Source organism: Neofelis nebulosa, chromosome 2, assembly GCF_028018385.1.
Source record: "Neofelis nebulosa isolate mNeoNeb1 chromosome 2, mNeoNeb1.pri, whole genome shotgun sequence".
Classification (NCBI taxonomy): Eukaryota; Metazoa; Chordata; class Mammalia; order Carnivora; family Felidae; genus Neofelis; species Neofelis nebulosa.
The window spans coordinates 200,524,414-200,548,716 of NC_080783.1; the positions used below are offsets into that span (position 1 = coordinate 200,524,414).

The window sequence follows — 24,303 nt, forward strand, 5'->3', positions numbered from 1 at the left end:
TGAGGATGCTACAGCTTCAGAAAAAAAAAGAGGTACTAATATATTAAAATTATCCAGTAATCCAGATCCACCAATGACTTTACGTTGTTAGATGTAATCAAATGAAAACAAAAGCAAACACCTGTATTCCGGTTGCATTTTTCTCTCCATTCAACCCCAAACAAGAAAGTTTAATTGTATTAGAAATAACCATATCTAAACATAAATGTCTCAAGTACTAACTCTTTTACTTTTCTTAACAGCAATCGTAAGAAGAGAAACTCAAATTTTCAGTTCCCATTCTTCTCTATGTAAGAGATGCAAGTTTGGGATATTGCTAATGAAGATATTCAGGTTCACTGTGAGCTAGCTCAGGGTTAAATGCAGTAAAGAGACTAAAAAAAGTCACTTGGAATTTAAAATATATATATATATTTTTTTAATTTTTTTTTCAACGTTTTTTATTTATTTTTGGGACAGAGAGAGACAGAGCATGAACGGGTGAGGGGCAGAGAGAGAGGGAGACACAGAATCAGAAACAGGCTCCAGGCTCCGAGCCATCAGCCCAGAGCCTGACGCGGGGCTCGAACTCACGGACCGCGAGATCGTGACCTGGTTGAAGTCGGACGCTTAACCGACTGCGCCACCCAGGCGCCCCTTAAAAAATATATATTAAGCTTAAGCTTTAGTTAGTGACTGTTTCTGGAATATGATTCATAAAATTAGTAATATCTTATAGAGAATATTTAGTGGGGGGGAAAAAGGTGGCTGGAACAGCTCTAAAAAATTTTAACATTAAAATTCATGCCTTCTAACTCAACAACACTTCAACAACATTCTCACCAAAGTGCATAAACTGAAGATTCATGTACTATGAAGAAATATCAAACACACTCAAATTATTGAGTGACCAATTATTGAAATAGCTAGCCTAGACTCTTCAAAATATCAATGTTATAAAATACTTCAAAGACTCAGGAACTGCTCCAGCTCAAAAAATCTAAAGAGATGTGCCAACTAAAGCAAAATGTCACCATAGACTTTATTTTGCTATAAAGAATATTATTGGGACAACTGATAAATAAGGTTTGTGGGTTGCAGTATTGCTTCAATGTTAATTTCCTGCTTTTAATAACTATTATAGTTACATAAGAAAATTCCTAGGTTTTAGGATATTTTAGGGGCAGAGAGATATCATAACTGCAACTTATTCTCTTTTTTACTGAGGTGAAATTCACATAATGTTAACCATTGTTAAGTATACAATTCAGTACATTTCGTGTACAATTCAGTGGCATTTAGTACATTCACAACGTTACACAACCATCATCACCATCTAGTTTCAAAATCTTTCACCACTCCCAAAGGAGACTCTATCCATTAAGCAGTCACTCACTCACTGACCCCCACCTCCACCCCTGACAACCACTAATCTGTTTTGTTTCTATGGATCTATTGTGGCCACAATATGTGGCCATTAATATTTGTATACACACACACACACACACACACACACACACACATATCACATTCTGTTTAACCATTATCTATTGACGGACACTGGATTGTTTCTCCCTTTTGTCTATTGTGAAAAGTGCTGTCAAGATGCAACTTTAAAATGGCTCAGGAAAAAAATAAATAAAATTAAAAAAATAAAATATTAACATTTGAGGAATCTGGGGAAAAGGTATCCAGGAATTCCTTGCAGCTTCCTTCAACTTTCTGTTAGGCCTGAAGTTACATCAAAAATATTTTAAATTGGGGCGCCTGGGTGGCGCAGTCGGTTAAGCGTCCGACTTCAGCCAGGTCACGATCTCGCAGTCCGTGAGTTCGAGCCCCGCGTCAGGCTCTGGGCTGATGGCTCGGAGCCTGGAGCCTGCTTCCGGTTCTGTGTCTCCCTCTCTCTCTGCCCCTCCCCCGTTCATGCTCTGTCTCTCTCTGTCCCAAAAATAAATAAAAAACGTTGAAAAAAAAATTTTAATAAAAATATTTTAAATTAACAATTGAAAAAAATTCCTGCCTTCTGAGGACACAGGAAACTAGAAATTCTCATACTACTGGTGGGGAGGTAAACTGCTACAACCATTGTAAAGGAGAGCAATTTGGCAATATCTGGTAAAACTAAAACGTACTCTATAATCTAGCAGTTCCACTTTCAGGCATACATCCTAAATCAAGTGTTTTTTTTAAAACTGTGGATCATGATCCATTGTGAAATCAGTTTAGTAGGTCAAAATCAGCAGTTTTAGAAATGAAACAGAATGCAAACAAACAAAAAAAATCAGGATATCCCTCATAATAAAGATTAAGAATTGTTTTGTGAAATTTTGTTTTCACCTGAGATGAATTTCAAAACTCATGCTGAATAAGAAAGGCAAGTTACAAATTATTAACTATTATATAATTCAATTTACGTGATGTTCGAAAAGGTAAACCATATTTTTAGGTATACATTCATAGGTAATAAAAACCATTAAAAAATACAATGAAATCATTAACACAAAATTCAGGACAGTTGTGACCTCTGCAGGAAAAGGAGAGGAAGATTCATTTGCAAGGGCACAACTGGACTACAGAATTTTTTAAACATAATTTGGATAAGTTATAGATCTGTATTTTTCGGTATATATACAAGGTATGTGGATTTCTTGCTTTTGCTGTGCACTATTTCAGAAAGGGGTGGAGGTGGATAGCCACACTCAGTAGGGGGAATCTCTCTTATTCAGAACCAAGGGAATTAAGCTGGGAGGAGAAAGAGAGATACTGACAAACCTCAGAAAAAGGTTCAAATGGATCATGTTTGTCTGAGGGAAATTAAAAAAAAAAACACAAACACAGACAAAGGAATATTATCCATACTATATAGATATGGGATATATAAAATAAAATACAAAAACATGGATTAAAACACCCCAAACTTATGAAAAGAGTTTTCTATGGATAGGGAGAGAAGGGGATAGGACTAAGAGGAAAACAAAAAAGATAAAACTTACATGCACTATTCTGTTCTATTATAAATTTAAAATGTTAACAAATGTTAATTCTGGGTGATGTGTACATGGATATTTCTCATGTTAACCTCCATTCTCTTCTATATCTTTTTAATATGGAAAAAATATTGCTGGTGAGTATCTATTTCAATTTTAGATATTCATATTTTTATTCTACTTCTAGGAACTTATCTACAGAAACATGTAAGTATGTGTGTGTGTGTGTGTGTGTGTGTGTGTGTTTGTGTGTATAAATAAAACGTTCACTACAACCTTGTTTGTAATAGCAAGCTACTGAGAGTAAACCAAAATGTCCATCAACAGGACTGCCTGTATACACACGCACACACGTGTGTGTGTGTGTGTGTGTGTGTATGGTGCTACAAATACATAATCATTAAAAAATTTTTAAACAGGATGCCTGGCTGGATCAGTCAGTAGAACATATGACTCTTGATCTCACGGTTGTGAGTTCAAGCCCCACATTGAGCATAGGGCTTACTTTAAAAAATAAAAAATAAAAAATAAAAAAAGGAGAGAGAGAGAAAGAATTTATAAAAAAAATAACAAATTTAAATTTAAAAAAGAAAAATGTTAAACAAAGTGAATTTATATATGTTGATATGAAGAATATTCCAAATTATGGGGCACTTGGGTGGCTCAGTTGGTTAGGCATCCAACTCTTGATTTCAACTCAGGTGATGATCCCAGGGTCATGGGATCAAGCCCCATGTTGGGTTCTGTGCTGAGTGTAGCACCTGCTTAGGATTCTCTCTCTCTCACTCTGCCCCTCTCCCCCACAGGGAGGCTCTCCTCTCGAATAAAAATAAAAAATAAATTTTTAAAAGAATACTCCAAATTATGTTAAATAAAAAATATTGGTTGCATATTTATATTAAATACATATGAAACATACCTACCAAATACCTATTTATGTAACATATGCATATTAAATATAACATTTATTTAGAACACATATGTATTAAATAAAAATTATATTAAATATTTTTATAAATATACTTATATTAAAACTTAATATAAATATGCATCTATTTACATTAAAATATTTGTATGTACATCTCTGCAAAGAACACAAAGAGTTAAAGCACAGGGGTAGAAGGGCAATTTACTTTGCATTAGATTCATTTATATCTTTTCATTTTACTCCACATATTTCTACCACCTATTTAAACAAATTTTAAAACTATATACAGCCTAATACATAATGCATACATAATATAATGCAATACATAATACATAACAATGTATAGTAGTCCCCCCTTATCTGTGGTTTCACCTTTCCATGAACAGCCACAACCTGGAAGCAGATGATCTCCTAATGTGTGGTCACAAGATCAACAGTAGCCTATGACTAGGTCACAGTGCCTAAATCATTCACCTCGCTTCATCTTATCACATAGGCATTTTATCATGTTACATTATCATAAGAAGGATGAGTATAGGATAATAAGATGATTTGAAAGAGATCACATTCACATAACTTTTTTTATAGTATATTATTATAATTATTCTATTATTACCTATTGTTAATCTCTTACTGTGCCTAATTTATAAATTAAACTTTATCATAGACACATATGTTTAGGAAAAAACACATTATATATAGGGTTTGGTACTATCTGCAATTTCAGCCATCCACCGGGGGACCTAGAACGCATCTCCTGTGGACACGGGGGACAAGAATACTGTATAGCATAACTGTATTTTTGAAAGGCAAAAACTGACATATGCCTAGAAAAAATCTTGTAGCTTATACCAACTTAACAGTGATTGCATCTGGAGGATAGAATTTAGGGGCCTTTTACTTTCTCCATGATGTATTTCCATAATGTTTCAATTTTTCACAATGAGTACATATTACCTGTGTGATGCAAAATATTCAAAAATAAAAAAAAATCTTTGCGATAGATAAATGCCAACGTTCTCTTTGGCTTAATAAAATATTTACCTTTTGATTCCCTATTTAAGTTTCTATTATAAACAGGGTTTTTCTTTCCAATGTTAAAGGAAGGATTTTTGTTATGTTGCAGGGTTTTTTTTAAGTTTGTTTACTTTTGAGAGAAAGAGAGAAGGAGAGAGAGGGAGTGCAAGTGGGGGAAGGGAAGGTAGAGAGGGAGATGGAGGACCCACAGCGGGCTCCTCTTTGTCAGCACAGAGCCTGACTCAGGGCTCGAACTCCTGAACTGTGAGATCATGACCTGAGCCAAAGTTGGATGCTTAACCGACTGAGCCACCCAGGTGCCCTGTTGTGTGTGTGTGTGTGTGTGTGTGTGTGTGTGTGTTTTAATGACAAACACGGGTTCTTTTTCTTAGCAAGAGATTTTTTTTCAATAGCCAGGAAGATAATCAACTAGATATTCTTCTCATCATAAATTCTGTTTTAACTTTTCTTCCTAACTACTCTTCTTATGTAATCATTTGTTCCTGAGTAATACTGCATATTAAAAGAATTTTCATTGAGGGGTGCCTGGGTGGCTCAGTCGGTTGAGCATCCAACTCTTGATTTTGGCTCAGGTTATAATCCAAGAGTTGTGGGATCAAGCCTGGCGTGTGGCTCCTCACTGAACGTGGAACCTGCTTAAGATCCTCTCTCCCTCTCTCACTCCCCCTCTCTCTCACACACTCTCTCTCTAAAATTGAAAAAAAAAATTGAAGAATTTTCACTGAAAGGGACTTGGAGTTATGTTTTTCTCATCATATCTCAAATATTCTGAAAATTTTTTGCTCTGACTTGCATTTAAAACATTTTATAGTCAAGGAACAAATAGGGAGAGTTGCCAGTCCAAAGACGTATTTTGTTTTTCTATCTTGAGAAATATAGATTATAAATAGGGTCTAAAGGAAAACATATCACCATAGCAAAGTTTTTCTTTTAAGAAACAAATGAAAAAATGTGTTTTTAGGTGACAGAGTTAAAACTTACTAACTTACTAAACCTCTGCAGTTTCTAGAAGTTTCCTTAAAAATAAAGTAAACTAGGGGCGCCCAGGTGGCTCAGTCGGTTAGGCATTTGACTTCACCTCAGGTCATGATCTCTCAGTTCATGAGTTAGAGCCCCACGTAAGGCTCTGGGCTGACAGCTCAGAGCCTGGAGCCTGCTTCAGATTCTGTGTCTCCCTCTCTTTCTGCCCCTCCCTCCGCTCGCACTCTGTCTCTCTCTGTCTCAAAAATAAACATTAAAAACATTAAAAAAAATAAACTAAAAGTACATTTAAGTCATAAACAGTAAGAAAAAAGTCTCTACCCGTTAGCCCATTGGGCCTGGAGCTACAAACTACTAATCTATGCTTTCTTCGACCTAGACATATTTATCTCAGGACAGCATCTGAGCAGAGGGTGCAACAGTAATATACACTAGTGGGCTTGGAGCTAAGAGAAAGCCACAATGTCTGAAGGCCACCGGCAAGGAATTCTTGTTCTTCTACTAACAGAAGAACTGTTTGGAAGAAGATTGTTGAAAACAGACAAAAAGAACTACAGAGAGGAAAACATGAAGAAGGTTAGAATGCAACAGTCCAGAACAATTTAAAAGGAACAGGACAAGGTAGCAAACTCCTTAGAGAATGGACTCCCATATCCTTTTTCTTTCCTTATCTTGGTTCTTTTCTAACTTGTTTTTCTCAACTGTTCCAATCTTGCCCAACTGTGCCTAGTTGTAAAAAAAAAAAAAATCAAGATCTGACCTACATCTCAATAGTGTCCACCTCTGCTGTATCTTTCTATTATGGAATCTCCTCCTTCCAGGGGAAGGCTTTATTTCAATTCCAGAGCCATCTGCCATAGTCAGGATTCTAAAGTGACTCAGAGCCAGAAAATGGTTGAAAATCCTCTGACCTACTAAAAGAAAGAACTATAAAAAGGGCTATATTCACTTACCACGAACCTGCTTTTTTATTTCTTTGGCAGAATCCAGCCATGTCTGTAAAAAGAAGAAAAGTCATTCACAAAGAGCTCCAAAACCACATAAACCACAGAGTACCAGAGCAGGGTTACTGACTGTCATCGAACAGAGTCTCCAGGTCAACCTACATGTCTGATATTAACTTCACACAGGATAGTATATCTGAGCAGAGAAATAGGGAGCCAGACAGTTAGGCCTGAATCCTAGCTCCACTATTAGCTAGCTGAGTGATTTGAGGCATCTATTCATCTCAGTTTCCTCACCTACTAGAGGAAATTTAGATGAGATACTAGAAGTAGAGCCTATCTCAGAGACATATGATGAAGATTAAATGAGTTCATGTATATAAAGCCTTAAGGAAACAAGAAATGCTAAATGAGCACTTGTTATTTTATCATTCTATAAAAAGTAGTAGGGATCTATAACCAAGACTAGTTAACATCACCCACATCTATTTTTCCCTCCAGTTCTGACCTCCAATCTCATTTAAGTTTTCTTTAAAAAAAATTTTTTTTAATGTTTATTTTTGAGAGAGAGAGACAGAGACAGAGCATGAGCTGGGGAAGGGTAGGGAGAGAGGGAAACATACAATCTGAAGCAGGCTCCAGGTTCTGAGCTGTCAGCACAGAGCCTGATTTGGGGCTTGAACTCATAAACTGAGATCATGACCTGAGCCGAAGTCAGATGCTTAACCAACTGACCCACCCCAGGCGCCCATCTCATTTAAGGTTTCTATGTCAGCACAGCTTCTGGTACATGGTTCATGCTCAGTTAATATTTACTGGATAAATGGTTATGTTGTTTTCTCTGACTACTCTTGCCCACACTAATCTCTCCTTTTACTGTTCTCCAAGTCCACTTACGGTCTATACACCATTTGGGCAAGGTTCTTCCACTTGTGGTGGACCATGCAAAATAATGGCACTTGGAAAGAGCCTCACCATTAACATCTTCCATAGGCTCCTTGGAAATGTTTAAAGAGAAACTTCTAAATTAAATTGTTTAAAATATTTTTATTGATATGAAACATACAAAAAAGTTCCTAAAACATAAGTGTATAAATCAATAAATTCTCAAAGTGAACACATAAGCTCAACATTATTAGTACCCAGGAGCCCCTCAAATGACTCCTCCCAATCCCTCCCCATTCTCTCCTCCAAAAGACTTAAAACTGAATTTCAGTGATATTTAGAAAAGAAGAGTAAAGGTGTCCCCTCCTCACCCTCTATCCACAAAGACAAAAGGCACAAGAAATGGCCCTACCCAAGAAATGAACTTGAAAACCAGTCTTATATTTGACTATATACTACTTTAACTGTTAAATAAAGATAGTTATCACAACAGACAATAAGCACAAGAGTGAGGATTAATTTCCTCTTCTTTCCCCTTCTCCCACAATTAACATAGAAAATTAAGAAATATGTGTTAAAAATATACCACTTAATGGGTACCTGGGTGGCTCAGTCGGTTGAGCGTCTGACTTCCGCCCAGGTCAGCTCTCATGGCTCGTGAGTTTGAGCCCCACATCGGGCTCTGTGCTGGCAGCACAGAGCCTAGACCCTACTTTGGATTCTGTGTCTCTGTCTCTCTCTGCCCCTCCTCTGCAAACGCTCTCTCTCTCTCTCAAAAATAAACATGAAAAAAAAATTTTTAAATACCACTTAATATAAAACTGTTCCTTAGAATAAAAACTAGATACATACTTGTTTAAGCCCTGTCAGAAAAGCAGTAACCCTCATCTCTCATTATGATTAAAGAACTTTAAAGTTGTTGTAAGTCCAAAAGCAAAGGAAAACTGTAAAAGCACCATTTAGGAAGTTTTGTGGAACCTCTGAGAATCATTTTTTTAATTTTTTTTTTTACATTTATTTCTTTTTGAGAGACAGAGAGAAACAGAGCACAAGCGGGGGAGGGGCAGAGAGAGAGGGAGACACAGAATCCGAAACAGGCTCCAGGCTCTGAGCTGTCAGCACAGAGCCCGATGCGGGGCTCAAACTAACAAAACCGTGAGATCATGACCTGAGCCGAAGTTGGACTCCCAACCAACTGAGCCACCCAGGTACCCCCAGAGAATCACTTTTTTAAATGTTTATTTATTTATTTTGAGAGAGAGAGAAAGGGGGAGCAATCACAGAGAAGGAGCGGAGAGTGAGGGAGAAAGAAAATCCCAAGTAGGCTACTCACTACTTGGAGAGAGCCCTATGCAGCGCTTGATCTCACAAACCATGAGATCATGACCTGAGCCAAAGTTAAAAGTCAGATGCTTAACCAACTGAGTTATCCAGGTGTCCCAAGAATCATCATTTATACCATGCAATCCAGAACTCTTAACAAAGACTACTTTTTACCACTTTGGAACGAACATCTCCCACCATTATGAGGCAACTCTATACTTTCCACTATTTTTCAGAGAAATCTCCCAAGGTAACCTGAAGATGCCAAGCTTCTTACAGAGACTGTACAGTCATTCCAGAACTCTGGAGCTAGAATTCCCACCAATTTGACATAAAGAGGGCAAACCCAGATTTGTGTCAATCACATATGACTCCAAGTAAATGACCTTATAGAATAAATCATCGCTTCAGTATCTAGATGTCCAAATCAAAATCAAAAACAATGTGTACAAAATAATAAAAATCAATGTATATAAGAATTGGCACTTTTATGTTCAATTTAAATGATTCCATTCACAGCATTTTATTTAGCCAACAAATACCTGAGGAATGCCCCCATGTGCTAGCCACTGTAGTTTCAAAAAAAGGATTTAAAAATAGCACTTGTCCTCACAGAGCTAGTCTAACGGAAGAGGTGAATAGCAAACAATTGGTTTGTTTGTTCTAGTGTGAAAATGACTATGACAGAAATGTGTGAGAGTGCTATGAGAGAGCATAGAGTGTTCTAGGAGCACAGAGGAGGTGCACCAAGATGAACTGGGGGTAAGAGGCAGGAAACGTTTCTCAAAGAAGTATTTGGGAGTACTAAACTGTATCTTAAGGGACAAACAAGAATTAGCCAGGCAAAATAGAAGATGAAGTAAATAAAAAGGCACAGGGTATAAGAGAACAGGATACATTTGAGTTGCTACATGCAGTCGAGCATAGCTAGAACACAGAGGTGAGGAGGGGAGATACACAATGCAAGAGAATGGTTAAGGGTCAGATCATGGGGGACGCAGTATTCCACAGTAAGAAACTTGGACTTTATCAGTGCCAGGCAAAGGGGAACCATTGAAGGATTTAAAGTAAAGGAGAGACATAAATTAGAGGAAGCATGACTGTAGACAGGGAGACCAAATAAGAGGTGGTTTCTGAGAATGATAATTGTGGTACAGAACAGAATAATGATCATGGGTACTGGCTTTGAAGTCAGACAGTCTTGAGTTCTAATCCTGTCGCAACCTATCATTTATTTACTAGCTATGTAACCTTATCTAAGATCATCTAAATTTCAATTTTCTCATACACAAAATTGGGATAAAACTACCCTCCTGACAGAGTTATTATGGATTAAATTATTTGATGTACTTAAAAAGCACATAACCAGCACTCAATAAAGTGTGCTGATATTGACAATCAAAAGGGTTTGATAGGATGACTATGGGTCAGAGAAAAAAGATGTTTAGGAGCTTGAATGTATGAGAAGGTGGGGTACAGGGAGGAATGATTTGAGTTGGTAAGTTATAAAGTTAAAGGATAATTCCCAAGTTGCCACCTTAGGGAACTGGGAGGAGTAGTACTATTCACTGAAATAGGAAATGTAGGATATAAAAAAGAAATCGATTTTCTTGAAGAAGAAGAAAAAAATAGCAAAAAAAAAACTGGAAACAACTCAAATGTCCATCAACAGTGGAATAAATAAATTGTGGTATATTTTGTAGATATATTTTTGAGGCATCTCTGGAAATCCACATGAAATATTTCAATAGACAGCTGGATAAACAGGTCCTGACATTCAGTAGAGAGATTTGGGCCAGAAATATAAATCTAGGCACTTTTCCCATATAGGTGATAGATAAAACCATGAAAGAAGACAAAAATCACAGAGGAGTGAAAAGAAAGGTACTAAGGACACACCTTTGGGGAACACTTGCATTTAAGGGATGGAGAAAGGGCAAAGAGCTGAGAAATAAACTGAGAAGGGGTGAGCAAAGTGGCAGGAGGAAAACAGGAGAGACTGGTATCATAGAATCTAAAGGAACAGAAAGCTTCAAGGATGGGCGGACAAGATCATCCATGCTACAAAATGGACAGGAAACATAAGGATGAAAAACTCAGATTTATCTTGGCAAGAGTAGTTTCAGCTGAGTGATAAGAGTAGCAATCCAAATGCAGTACCTCATACTAAGTGCAGGTGAGGATGTGGCACAGCTGGAACTCATTCAGGGCTGGTAGAGTGTCAACTGGTAACACCACTTTGGAAAACTGTCTGATACTATCCACTAAAGCTGACCATATGCGTTCTTTATAACCCAGCAATTCCACTTTAGGAATACACCCAACAGAAATGTATGTGACAAGATGTGTACTATAACACACATGTACAAGAATGCTCCTAGCAGCAGTATTCTTGAAAGCTCAAACTATATACAAGCCAAACATCCATCAACAGTAGAATACAAAGTGTGGTACAAACGATGAACTTTTATACAGAAATGAGAATGAATGAGCTACTGCTACTCACAACATGGATGAATCTCAAAAACACAATACCGAACAAAATAAAAGAAATCAGACCTAAGAGAACACATGTATGATTTCATTTATGCAACACAGTTTAAAAACAGGCAAAACTAATTCATGGTGATAGATGTTAGGAAGACACCTGTTACTTTTAATGGGGGGTAAGGTAGGGGTAATGATTGTTAGGGGATGGAGGTAGTGACTTAGAGGGAGACGAAAAGGGATTCTGGAGTCTGGTAATCTAGGGGTGTTTATCCAAATGTGTTCCCTTTGTAAAAATTCTTTGAGATATGCATGCGCGATTTATGCACCTCCCTGTATTATGTTAGACTAATAGGCAGTGAGGAACTAGAGATAGTTATATGTAAACTAATTTCTCAAGAGCATGGTTGTGCAGGACAGGCAAAAGGATTATAACTAGCGAAAAGAGACAGAAATTAACCGATAAAACAAAATGTTGAAAGGACAAAAGAACTGTATCTTATTAGGGATCTTAAGATGCCCTCTCAAACAGCACTTCTGATGATCTTCTGGTTTCTACTTGAATACTTTCAGTTACAAGGGTTCCCTTTATTTTTTTTTTTTTTAAGAATTCCCTTTTGGGGCGCCTGGGTGGCTCAGTCAGTTAAGCGTCCGACTTCGGCTCAGCTCATGATCTCACGGTCCGTGGGTTCGAGCCCCGCATCGGGTTCTGTGCTGACAGCTCAGAGCCTGGAGCCTACTTGGGATTCTGTGTCTCCCTCTCTCTCTGCCCCATCCCCACTCATGCTCTGTCTCTCTCTGTCTTAAAAATAAATAAAATATTAAAAAAAAATTTTTTTTCAATATATGAAGTTTATTGTCAAATGGTTTCCATACAACACCCAGTGCTCATCCCAAAAGGTGCCTTCCTCAATACTCATCACCCACCCTCCCCTCCCTCCCACCCCCCATCAACCCTCAGTTTGTTCTCAGTTTTTAAGAGTCTCTTATGCTTTGGCCCTCTCCCACTGTAACCTCCTTTTTTTTTTTCCCTTCCCCTCCCCCATGGGTTTAAAAATATGGAACGCTTCACGAATTTGCGTGTCATCCTTGCGCAGGGGCCATGCTAATCTTCTCTGTATCGTTCCAATTTTAGTATATGTGCTGCCGAAGCGAGCACTAAAAAAAATTTTTTTAAAGAATTCCCTTTTAAGGGTCCATTTTGCCAATCATATCGTGTGAGTTAAATAAATTAACATTTCAAACAGAATTTAAGTTTGTGATTCAAAAAGAATCACATTCCTTCTTGTGCTTAAAAAAAAAAGTTTCAAAACAGCAGAGATGAACAACAGCAGTAGCCTGATATAGATCTTCATTCAACTGAAGAATTACAGGTCTCGCTTGTGCTCTCCTACTTCAAAACACCTTCTCACGTGTTGTCCCTTTCACTTTGAATTCTCTATCCCAATTTCTTCACCTAGAAGATTCCTGACCATCTCTTATAAGTCAGATCTTATGTTACTTCCTGCAGGAAACCCTTTCTATGTGGGTGCCCATCTTACTACTGCCCCCTCCCCCGCCATCAGTCTGGGAGCTCCCTGAGCAACGAGACTACCTATGTGTTTTATAGCTCTGCCCGGCACAACACAAATGTTGTCTACTCGATAAATGTTTCATGAATAAACGAATGAAAAATGCTACCAAAATAAGCCAGGATAGAGGTGATAAGGTTTCAACTAAGGCAATGGGATTTAATGAAGTAAAATGAATAGGAACTTTTCATATCTTTTGCAGCAATTATAACCTTAAGTCATAAAGTTTTAAGAAAGAACATGCCCTGAGTTGGTCATGATCTACCCTTATCTGGAGGTCCTAAAACTCCACACATACATGTAAGTGATCTATACAAATCCTTGTCTCTTGAGGTAAAAGATTTATCTATACACTCCACAATCTGTCTTCCTTAATCTGAGGAATAACGATTGTTTATGCTACTGTTAGTATGTTTACTTCAAATCACTGCTCCAATAAGTTTATAGAAACTCTTTAACATAGTAATTCTAAATCTGACTCTTCACATGTTAAAAAAGCCACATTTAAATCCACTAGAGATGTCAAATCAAATCTTCCTAGCAAAAGCCAAGATCCTGAATACAGCCTCCCTACTCTACAAGTATGTTTACAAAATTCATTTTAGTCTTTCTTATTTACTAGACAATAAAGATATAATCATTACTGGTATTTGCCTTCAAAGCTAGCCAATAATCAATGGAAAACAATCCATCCTTTCAAATGACTATAAATGAAATGCCTCACACTATTGATTTAATACTCACTCCAGTGGTGTTTACTATTTGCCTTTGCAAGGTGAAAGAAAGACCCTCTTGGCTGTAACTGATTATTCAGAGTTGAAAATCTGACTCCTAAAGTAAGAAAATTCATCCACACAGAAAATGGAAGAAAGGAGAAAGACCATATACTATTGAATTGAATGAACTCCTCATTTAAAATTCTCATTATTGGGGCCCCTGGGTGGCTCAGTCGGTTGAGCATCTGACTTCGGCTCAGGTCATGATCTCGCAGTCTGTGAGTTCGAGCCCCGCGTCGGGCTCTGTGCTGACAGCTCAGAGCCTGGAGCCTACTTCGGATTCTGTGTCTCCCTCTCTCTCTGCCCCTCCCCAACGCGCGCGCGCTCTCTCTCTCTCTCTCTCTGTCAAAAATAAATAAACATTAAAAAAATGTTTTTTAATTAAAAATAAATAAATAAAATTCTCATTATTTACCAAAAGAGCTCACGATTTTTGCTTAGAGAAGGAATTTGGAGTAGGGGGTAGGAATTAATGTGGATGATATTTCTCCAAGGGAAAAAAAATCCTTGATTCATTCATAAGCAACTAAGCAGGAATAAAATGTAGGAAACAACTGCTTAACTCCTGTAATTTTGATTCATAGTGGTAATAAATCTCTCATAGGGCTATAGAAGTTTGCTTCTGACTGCTTTTCCTCTTCTCTAGCCAGACTCAATCTGGCAATAGGTCTGTTATTATGCAGTTAGTAGAGAAAGAGAGCAAGCAAGCCATTCCACATGAGGAAAAGTCAATTCAATTAACTTTCCTCCCTGCTAAAGGTATCCAACTGTCTACAAACAAAACACAAAGATCCAGAAGCTCTTTAGGAGAGAAGTTAATATACAACGGACAAATCTTTACACACAAAAAAGAAGACAACAGGCTGGGAATGGAAAGAGGATATTCATCTCCGTTTGTATTATGTATGGTTCACATTTCTTCCCACAATTCGAGAACCGTTAAAAAGAAAACCATGGGCCCAAAATGGAGTCACTTAGGTTAAGGCCCCAAGTCAGTAAACCAAGACTTAATACTGCAGAAATGTTAACTAGTCAATATGGGAATTTCCTGGTCAGCACTAGGAAATTTACTAACAGACCCTTTCTGTTTCCCTTAGGAGGGTGACTTTGCCTAAAGCAGTAGATTCTTTGCTAATAATTTCCTTTTTTCCATTCCCTCTCTACCTTAAAAAACCTTTCCTTTCATGTAGCCCTTTAGGGCTCCCCTCCACTCCTAGTGGGATACTGCTCAATTCATGAAGTGATTATTAAAGCCAATTATTAGATCTTTAAAATTTACTCGGTTGAATTTTTATAATTTAACAGGAACTAATTCTGTACATGGGAAACAAAAGCAGAGAAACAAAGACAAAATGTAAAAATCAAAGACAGAGGAATTAAAAGTTCTTGAAGAAGAAAATCATTTAGGATGGAGCAGGAGGCAAGGAATTTCAGGAGTAAACAGGCTGTACAGCTGGGAGGAAACCATTCTGCCTTCATCTGCTTCAGTTTTCTCATCTCTAAAAGGAGGGGACTGAACCCCAGGAGCTTCCACAGCTCTGGTATCCTTTGTGTTTTCAGAATGACAGAAACTGTGGATAAATGACTAACAAACATTAATGGTTTTACAGATGTAATCATTTCATGAATCTCTATATATTTCTAAAGACAGTATCTGGAAATCTGGCTTACTGACAGTAGATACACATAGGTAATGGTAACTAAAATGAAATTGAATAGCGTGCCAGGCAGTGCATCTCCACCGTGTCCGAGGGCAGCTCAGCAGCTGCAGCAGCCACTACCAGAGGGGCCTTCTGCAGGTCTCCCCTGTCCCCTCCACGCCAAGGATGAAATTCCTCAACAAGAAGGAAGCAGTTACGTAGCACCAGTGGACGAAAACTAAACCAAGTTCCAGGCCCTATAGCTCTGTCCCCATCAGCCTAATAATCACCAGTGTCGCCTACCTCCCTCTGGGTTCCTGGGCCAACAAGATGCTGGAATGAGACACAAAGATGAGGAGTCAGCCCGGGGACCCTGAGTCCCTTCCCACTGGCAAGGAACCAGGAACCAAGGGAGGAGCTCCCCACCAGGGCTCACCGCAGAAGTCCAGCCAGTTGGTTCCAGGGCCTGCCACTTCCGCAGGGGCACCTTCCAGGCCCCTCTGGCAGCCCCACCCCAGCACCCACACTGCTGCTGCGACTATGACAAGGCTTTCTCTTACCAGTCCAAGCTGGCCCCATACCGGCTGGCACACAGCACAGCCCACCCCCATCCATGCCCCAATTGCCCCAAGGCCCTCTCTTACCTTCAACCTGGCAGCCCACCACCTCACGCACAGCGAGTGCCTGCCCATACCTGTGCCTACACTGCCCAAAGGCCTTTGGCCATAGCTCCAAGCTGGCAGCCCACTTCTGGGCTCCAAGTCCTTCTGCTACCCCTCCAAACTTGCACCTCCACCACACACACCATGCCACCGATGGCCAACCCTATCCTCGTTGTCAGTGCCCTATGGACTTTTTCATTCCCCTCCAAACTGGCCACTCAAAGCTTGTGTCACGTACCCCCCCCCCACCTCGTCCCCCCACGGCACTAGGCAGCAAGCCCACGTCCCAGGCATCACTACTCCAGCTGTGAGCAGGCCTTTGGCCAAAGACACTTCCTGCTCTGTCTCCAAAGCAGCCAACACCAGACTGAGAGCCAGGTGGAGTGAGAGTGAGCTCTTTCCCCTTGGCTCGCGGTACCCTCTGCCACCAACCTGGTCAATAAAGAGGTGGCATTTCTAAGCTGGTCTGTATGGACTTTTCTCTTCCAGATAGCTGGCAAGGAGACTGGCTCCACACTGGGCTCAAACTTACAAGGCGGAGGAACCTTTTCCTCACCTGTTTTGGGCAGGGGAAGGTGTGAGCCAAAACCATGGACTTGGAGCTGTGGTTCGAAAGCAAGCCCTGGATTTGGTTTTCCCTTCTATTCAGATTGCAAAAGTAAAAAATCTCCTAGCATCATGGGTTGGTGAGAGTGTGGGGAAACAGGGTCTCTCCCTATTGTTGTAAATTAAATCGGTACCTCCATTTTGGCCATTTGACTGTATCTATAAAAAAATTTTAAATGCAAAAATAAAATGAAATCAAATAATATGGCTAGATATAGCAATTAAGTAAAGAGTATGCTGTTCTCCAGGTAGATTATTTAACCCAAGAAAGATCAGGTAGATTACTGAGCTTGAACAATGCTCCAGAATACACCTCTAGATTATGACATACAAATCTAATTTTTTAAAGCAAAAACATTGTTTAGTTGGTAATTTTATTTTAAAATAATACTATCAAAATAATAATGATAATACCTACTTTTTATTGACTGCTCTCTACATGCCATGTACCATTCCACATGTTTTTATGTAAATTATTTCATTATCATTCCCATTTTACCAATGAGAAAAAAAGAAGTAACTTACCTATCTCACAAGTATTAAGTGACAGATCTGTTCTCTAAAACTTAATAATATGTCTCACTCTTAAACATTTATGGAATGCATACCACAAGATAGATAGATAGAGAGAGGGAGGGAAGGAGGGAGAGATGGAGAGAGGAAGAAAGGGAAGGAAAGGAAAGGAGAGGAGAGGGGAGGGGAGGTGGAAGGGGAAGGGAAAGGGGAAGGGGAAGGAAGGGGAAGGGGAAGGGAAGGAGGGAGAGAGGAGGAAAGGAAAGGAAAGGAAAGGAAAGGAAAGGAAAGGAAAGGAAAGGAAGGGGAAGAAAATAAGATTCTACTAGCTTAATTCTACAAAGGGAAAGTCATACAGAAGATCAAGAATCAGAATGGCTTTGGCCTTCTTAATAGCAACACTGGAAGCTAGAAGACAATGGAGCAATGCCTTCAAAATTATGATGGTTCAAGTATAAAATTATATACCCAACCAAACTAACAATGAAATGTGAAGGTAGAGTAGACCTTTTTCAGACATATAATGTCTCAACAAGATTATGTCTCATGTGCTCCTTCTTTCTCAGAAGAAGCACTCTATCAAAACACAAGAAAAAGCTGAGACAAAGGAAATAGGAGAAACATTACAGGAGAAAGGCAAATCAAATCCCCAGGATGGGGGCACCTGTGTGGCTTAGTCAGTTGAGCATCCGACCCTTGATTTCAGCTCAGGTCATGATCCCAGGGTCGTGGGATGGAGTCCCATGTTGGGCTCCATGCTGAGTGTGGAGCCAGCCTGGGATTTTCGCTCTCTCTCCTCTCCCCCACTCACACTATCTCTCTTCTCTTCTCTTCTCTTCTCTTCTCTTCTCTTCTCTTCTCTTCTCTTCTCTCTCTCTCTCTCTCTCTCCCCCACTCTCTCTCTCTCTCTCAAAATAAAAATAAATTTCAAAAAACATCCCCAGGATGATGGTGATGGTAAATACCAGGGACAACTATGTATTAAGACAGACAGAGCAACTCATCCACACTAAAGAAGTGTGACTCAAGAGATAGTATATTGAAGAAGGATGGTCATTACCCAGGTGGCTTTTGCTACTGTACTGGCCCTTTCACCTGACAGTGCTAAGGTAAGTCTTCCCAAAATTTATTTTTGTACAAGATTTGCTTGGCAAGTTCCTGCTTTCCCTCCTATGCCCTACTTCCTGGATCAGCCTAAAGACTCGCATTTTAACCCAAAAAAACCCTCTGCTTTGACCCATTTCTGAGAGCTGAAGTTTGACCACAATGAATTTAGAAGCAGAAAATATAGAAAAGTTCATTGCCTCTGACCACGTTCCTGTTGGATATCCTGTAAGAGCCTGGACCCTGCTATAGACCTGTCAAATGCTCTGAATATGATAAGCCCTACGTTTCCCAGGATTCACTTACCCACTGACTTCCCCCTAAGCGGCTCTTATAAACTATCAGGGAAGTTGAAACTAGATTATGATTCTGAGACAAAAGCCTTTCTCTTCTAGAAATATTTTATCTAAAAGGGATAACAATGTCCTTTTTTTACACAGCCAGGTTTATACTTTGCTATTCAGCTTTTATATTAGCCACTTTTTAAAAAAATGTTTATTTATGAGAGAACGAGAGCATGGGAGGGGCAGAGAGAGAAGGAGAGAGAGAATCCCAAGCAGGCTCTGCATTACTAGTGCAGAGCCTGACATGGGGCTTGATCCTATGAATCATGAGATCATGACCTGAGCCGAAATCAAGAGTCAGATGCTCAACTGACAGAGCCACCCAGGTACCCCTATATTAGCCATTTTTAAAATCACTTTACACACACACACACACACACACACACACACACACACAAATATAAATAATATAAATAAAGCAATATAATATTTGCTTATTAAGATTTTGAAAAGTATAAGGAAAACAAAACTTGCTGACAGGACAAATATGGATGGGACCAACAATGGTGAAAAGTTTTCACTGCAACTGAAAGTTTTTGTACCAATGTGGGCCCTAAAAACTCAACTGCAAGTGGAAAAGAATTTCCTCTGCTGAATGTCTTTAGATAAGCTAGCTTCTCAAAATTTAATTATGCATGGTTCATAGAAAAAATATTTTCAGTTATATTAAACAAGTAAAGTACTCAGTGACTTTATTTACATGCCAAATTCAAGCATTCTCAATTATTCTCAGATGAATCTTGGGTTTCTTTCTTTTTGTATCCACAATGTAAAAACATTGAACTTTACCTCACTGAGCTTATATAACATAGAATACTTTTCTGAGTATTTTCCTTGATTCATGGAAGAATTTTCTAGCCCACAGCTGCAGAATGTTTTTCACTGGTAGTTTTGGGGTATTGTTTTTTTAATTACCTTCAATCTTCCCATATCAATCGAACTTAGAGGTTTCAGTACAAGTTGGTTTGAGCCTTTAAGGGCAAAGATTAAGTCCTTAAAGAATAATATTAACCTAGTGCTGGCAGACATAGTTCTTCTGTTTGAATAAACAGTCACTCACATAGAAAGACAAACTGTTGCAATCTACTAATTAACTACTAGTACATTCAACAAATAGATTTTATTTAGGCAAAGGGCAATTCCATGTCTTCTAGTCTGCATTATCTAGCTCAAAATAATCGAACTATAGAGTCTGCAGCTGTTAAAGGCTGCTGCCCCTCAACTTTTCTTTTTTTCTTATAAAATTTAATGTTTATTTATTTTTGAGAAAGAGAGAGAGAGACAGACAGACGTGAGTGGGGGAGAAGAAGAGAGAGGGAGGCACAGAATCTGAAGCAGGCTCCAGGCTCCGAGCTGTCAGCACAGAGCCTGACACAGGGCTTGAACCTGTGAACCACAAGATCATGACCTGAGCTAAAGTTGGACGCGTAACCGACCAAGCCACCCAGCCACATCTCAACTTTTCTTAATAAATATAAATTATCTTGGATAAAGAATCAACTAAAATGTTTTTTTCTTGGTTTTGTTTTGTTTTTTGTTTGTTTTTTTAGTTTTAGAGAAAGAATGAACGAGCAGGGCAGAGGGAGAAAGAGAGAATCCTAAGCAGGTTCCACACTCAGCACAGAGCCTGAGGCAGGGCTCGATCCCATGGAACTGGGATCATGACCCGAGCTGAAACCAAGAGTTGGATGCTCAACCAACTGAATCACTCAGGTGCCCTTGAAATGGCTTTAAATATATTGTATACAGACAGGGGCACCTGGGTGGCACAGTTGGTTAAGCATCCAACTTCGGCTCAGGTCATGATCTCACAGTTCGTGAGTTCAAGCCCCACGTTGGGCTCTGTGCTCATAGCTCAGAGCCTGGAGCCTGCTTCAGATTCTGTGTCTCCCTCTCTCTCTGCCCCATCCCCACTCATGCTCTGTCTCTCTCTGTCTTAAAAATAAATAAAACATTTAAAAAAATTTTTTTTGAACATATTGTATACAAAACTCTCTCACCATGGCCTGGCTGGTGTGTAGCTCACCAGATTCACCTATTACTCTATTCCTCACTCCCTATGTTTAGCCAGGCTCCTACTTTCTCAAATGGCACTCTCTCAATTCTAGGCCTTTACACAAGCCATTCTCTCCCCACTTCACTTGCCCGCTTCAGCCTTTAGTTCTCGGCTCAGGCATCACTTCCCCAGAGAAGACTTCCCTGGCCATATCCTTTCATGACATCTTGTTTTTCCTTTTGTGTAACACTCATCCACTAAACCACAAGCACCAGAGGGAAGAGACCATGTCTATCTTATTCACAGCCATATCCACATCATCTTGTAAAGCATCTGCAAAGACTTGTTAAACTGTACTAAAGTTTTCATCACTAAATTTAAGCTAAATATTTGTAATTTTCAGTAAATTGGCCTAGGAAATAATTCAAGTTTTCTGAAGTAAATACCTGACTTTTAACTTTCCTCCCCTCTCTGTGTTCTCACACTTTCTTTTACTTCTTCCAAAAGTTAACTACTGGTTTCATTTGGTCTGGAAGAAAATGTCAGATTCGTTGTAGGACTATTTTGATAATATTGGGACTTTATTCTCTTTTATAAAACTACTCTCAAATTATAAATATATGTCATAATTATCCTATAATTATAATATTGGTAGATCATCCATTCAGTAAGTATTTATTACGAACCTATTAAATACATACTAACTGCATAATATATGAAGTTATTGGTATCTACTTACTAATCAGGACATCATAGCTCTGTACCTCCCCTGTTTTTTAAACATATAGTACAGGGGCACCTGGGTGGTTCAGTTGGTTAAGCATCTGACTTTGGCTCATGTCACGATCTTGTGGTTTGTCATTTGGAGCCCCAAGTCGGGCTCTGCGCCGACAGCTCAGAGCCTGGAGCCTGCTTCAGAATCTGTCTCCCTCTCTCTGCCCCTCTCCTGTTCGTGCTCTGTCTCTCTCTCAAAAATAAATAAACATTAATAAAAATTAAAAATAGAGAACAGTAGATCCTTTCTCTCAATGATGAAAGAACACACCAGCAATGATCTTTTTTTTTTAATTTTTTTTTTAAGTTTGTTCATTTCTTTTTGAGAGAGAGCAAGCAGGGTAGGGGCAGAGAGAGAGAGGGGGGAGAGAGAGAATCCCAAGCAGGTTCCATGCTGTCAGCACAGAGACCAATGTGGGGCTCAAACCCATGAACCACAAGATCATGACCTGAGCTGAAATCAAGAGTTGGACGCTTAACTGACTGAGCCACCCAGGTGCCCCAGCAATGATCTTTTCTTTAAGATGTTTGTTCTAGAGGGAAAATCTGAGAAATAAGAAGAGGCAAGAATAACTCTTAAGGGCACTGTGTCTTGGAGAGGCAGGCATAAATACATCCTTAACAACAATATAAGATTAAAACAAATTTTTTGACAAGCAGTCTCCTCACCTTAGAGGTTGCATTATCCCAAACGGCTAGTCCAAAGTAGTCCTCTTCCAAAAGATTGAGGTGCTCACACACTCGTTTAAGCAAATCCTGTCCCTTAGCATGTTTCTGCAAAGACATATATATTATGAGGTTTCCTCTTATTCTTGTATTTATCACCAAATAAAATAAAATGTCATTTTACCGTTTCCTCTTTTACCCTTGGTTACCACTACTTTCAGATGGTTATAAAGCGTAAGTAGAACAATGGTGGGTTATAAAAATCTTGTTTCTTAATTTGTCAGCTTAAGTATGCAACGCACTTAGTGGCCTGGAACTAGTGCTAGAATTCAAAGCAATATTTCACCTTCCTTTCATCAACCATTCCCTACCTCCAACCCAAACATCACATTCTTTATTTTTGGTGTAGTATTTCCTGAAGCTTGCTATGGTCTGCTATCATCATGACCACCTAAATTCACTGAATCTGCTGTCGACGTTGACAATTAATAATGGCTATGCTATGGAAATCATTAGGCTTTCTACCATTCTCAGACCAAATGTCCCAAGACAGTAGGTTGCTGAAAAACACACAAAGTCTAAAATTCTAGATACCCTACAGACATTACCTGTTGCAGTGGCTTTTTCAGGTGTGCTACAAATCATTTTCTTAATGTTTCTTTACGTAGGAAATCCTACCACTGCCAAATTTGGGTACTAATACTCCTACTTAGCCTAACTTAGAGGCTAAGATGTACAGTCAAAAAGTCCTGGCTCCTCCATTTACAAGCTAAACAACCTGGATTAATTCTATTAATATTTCTGAACATTAGCTTTCTCATATGTAAAATGGTAAGAATATTTATACCTATACTGTCTATTTACTGGAATTGTTGAAAAAAATCAAACATGCTAACAATTGCTGAGAAATGTATTTTTAAAAATACTTCAAAAAAATTAGAATATTTTTTGACACACATACACCTGTCCTTCTCTCAATGAGCAGAGTTGCTTTTAATGACTGTTAGTAGATGTTCATTCATTTTCAGACTTAACCCATCTATGATACATCATTTTCTTCATTTTTTTCCCTCTTATGTTTTCATTCCAAATGACAGAAATGATTAGGGAATTCTTCATGTATAGGCCCCTACTCCTTTATTTATAATTCCAAAATCCAAAAGCTCTAAAAAGTAAAATTTTAGGCCTTTTTTTTCCCCAGAGGGAGGGTGTCCAAAGTTCATTTGAAGGCAAATTCTGCCCTGAACTGTTATGAGGCTATTTATGATCTTTATTTACCCATCTTAGAATGAATCTTGGTACTGCCACACACCCTAGTGGGTGTGTTATGAAATATGCAGCATAAGTAAATACTGTCTTTCTAAAGTCCAAAATACTCTGAATTCTGAAACACATCTGCCCCCAAATGTTTCAGATATAAAGGACCCATATCTGGACCTTAGTCTGAATGGGAAGAATGAGTGTGGAATAGCTTTCCCCATCTCTCAACTAGCTAATGATGAGAAGCAGAAAGAGCAGACCATAGGTCTCTAGTTACCAAGTGTAGTGACTATTTTCAAAGTTCAGTAGTGTATTTTTCTAGATTTCTTTTTTAAAACCTGGAAAAGGAATGTTTATTAATAGAGTATAATATTTTAGACTATTAGAGCTTTGATATGTTTGCATACAGATAATTCAATTCAGACATATTTATTACATACCTAAGATACAAGTATATGTGAATTATATGTCTTATCAATAAAGGCTATTATTAGTAATATTCATAACTGCTTTATATCAAGCATATAACTGATAATTACTGCTCTAGTTAAAAAAAACAGTTACTAGATTTTTAAGGATTTTAAAAATCCTTAATTTGTCTTGAAGGAGCAAAAGAGTAACCATATAATTGACATTTTCATTAAATCCCAACTCAATTACTTATTCTTTCAGAAAATAATAGAGTATTTTAAGAAATGGCATTACTTGATTTAAATTTTTTATATCCTATTTCATGGGGCTCAAGAAATACATTGAATAAACCAAAGCTTATTAAGGTTTAGATCTGGGACAGCAGAAATGAACACATAGCAATTTTTTGACAAATACAGTTATGGGGA

At 38.5% G+C, this 24,303-nt stretch overlaps 1 protein-coding gene and 1 non-coding gene across 21 annotated transcripts in view; both read right to left on the reverse strand.

The window, feature by feature from the left end:
* The window catches only part of EPB41 (erythrocyte membrane protein band 4.1), a 202,643-nt gene that overhangs the window by 83,741 nt on the left and 94,599 nt on the right, over window positions 1-24,303 (reverse strand). For all 20 annotated transcript variants that reach the window (XM_058718341.1, XM_058718334.1, XM_058718335.1 and 17 more), the window contains 2 exons: window positions 22,208-22,312; window positions 6,867-6,909 (listed from right to left, as the gene is read on the reverse strand). In XM_058718341.1, coding sequence (XP_058574324.1) covers window positions 6,867-6,909; window positions 22,208-22,312 — 148 coding nt within the window. The remainder of the gene's footprint in view (window positions 1-6,866; window positions 6,910-22,207; window positions 22,313-24,303) is intronic.
* Window positions 12,605-12,711, reverse strand: LOC131505752 (U6 spliceosomal RNA). The gene has a single exon (XR_009258528.1). It is a non-coding gene; the product is annotated as a U6 spliceosomal RNA (small nuclear RNA).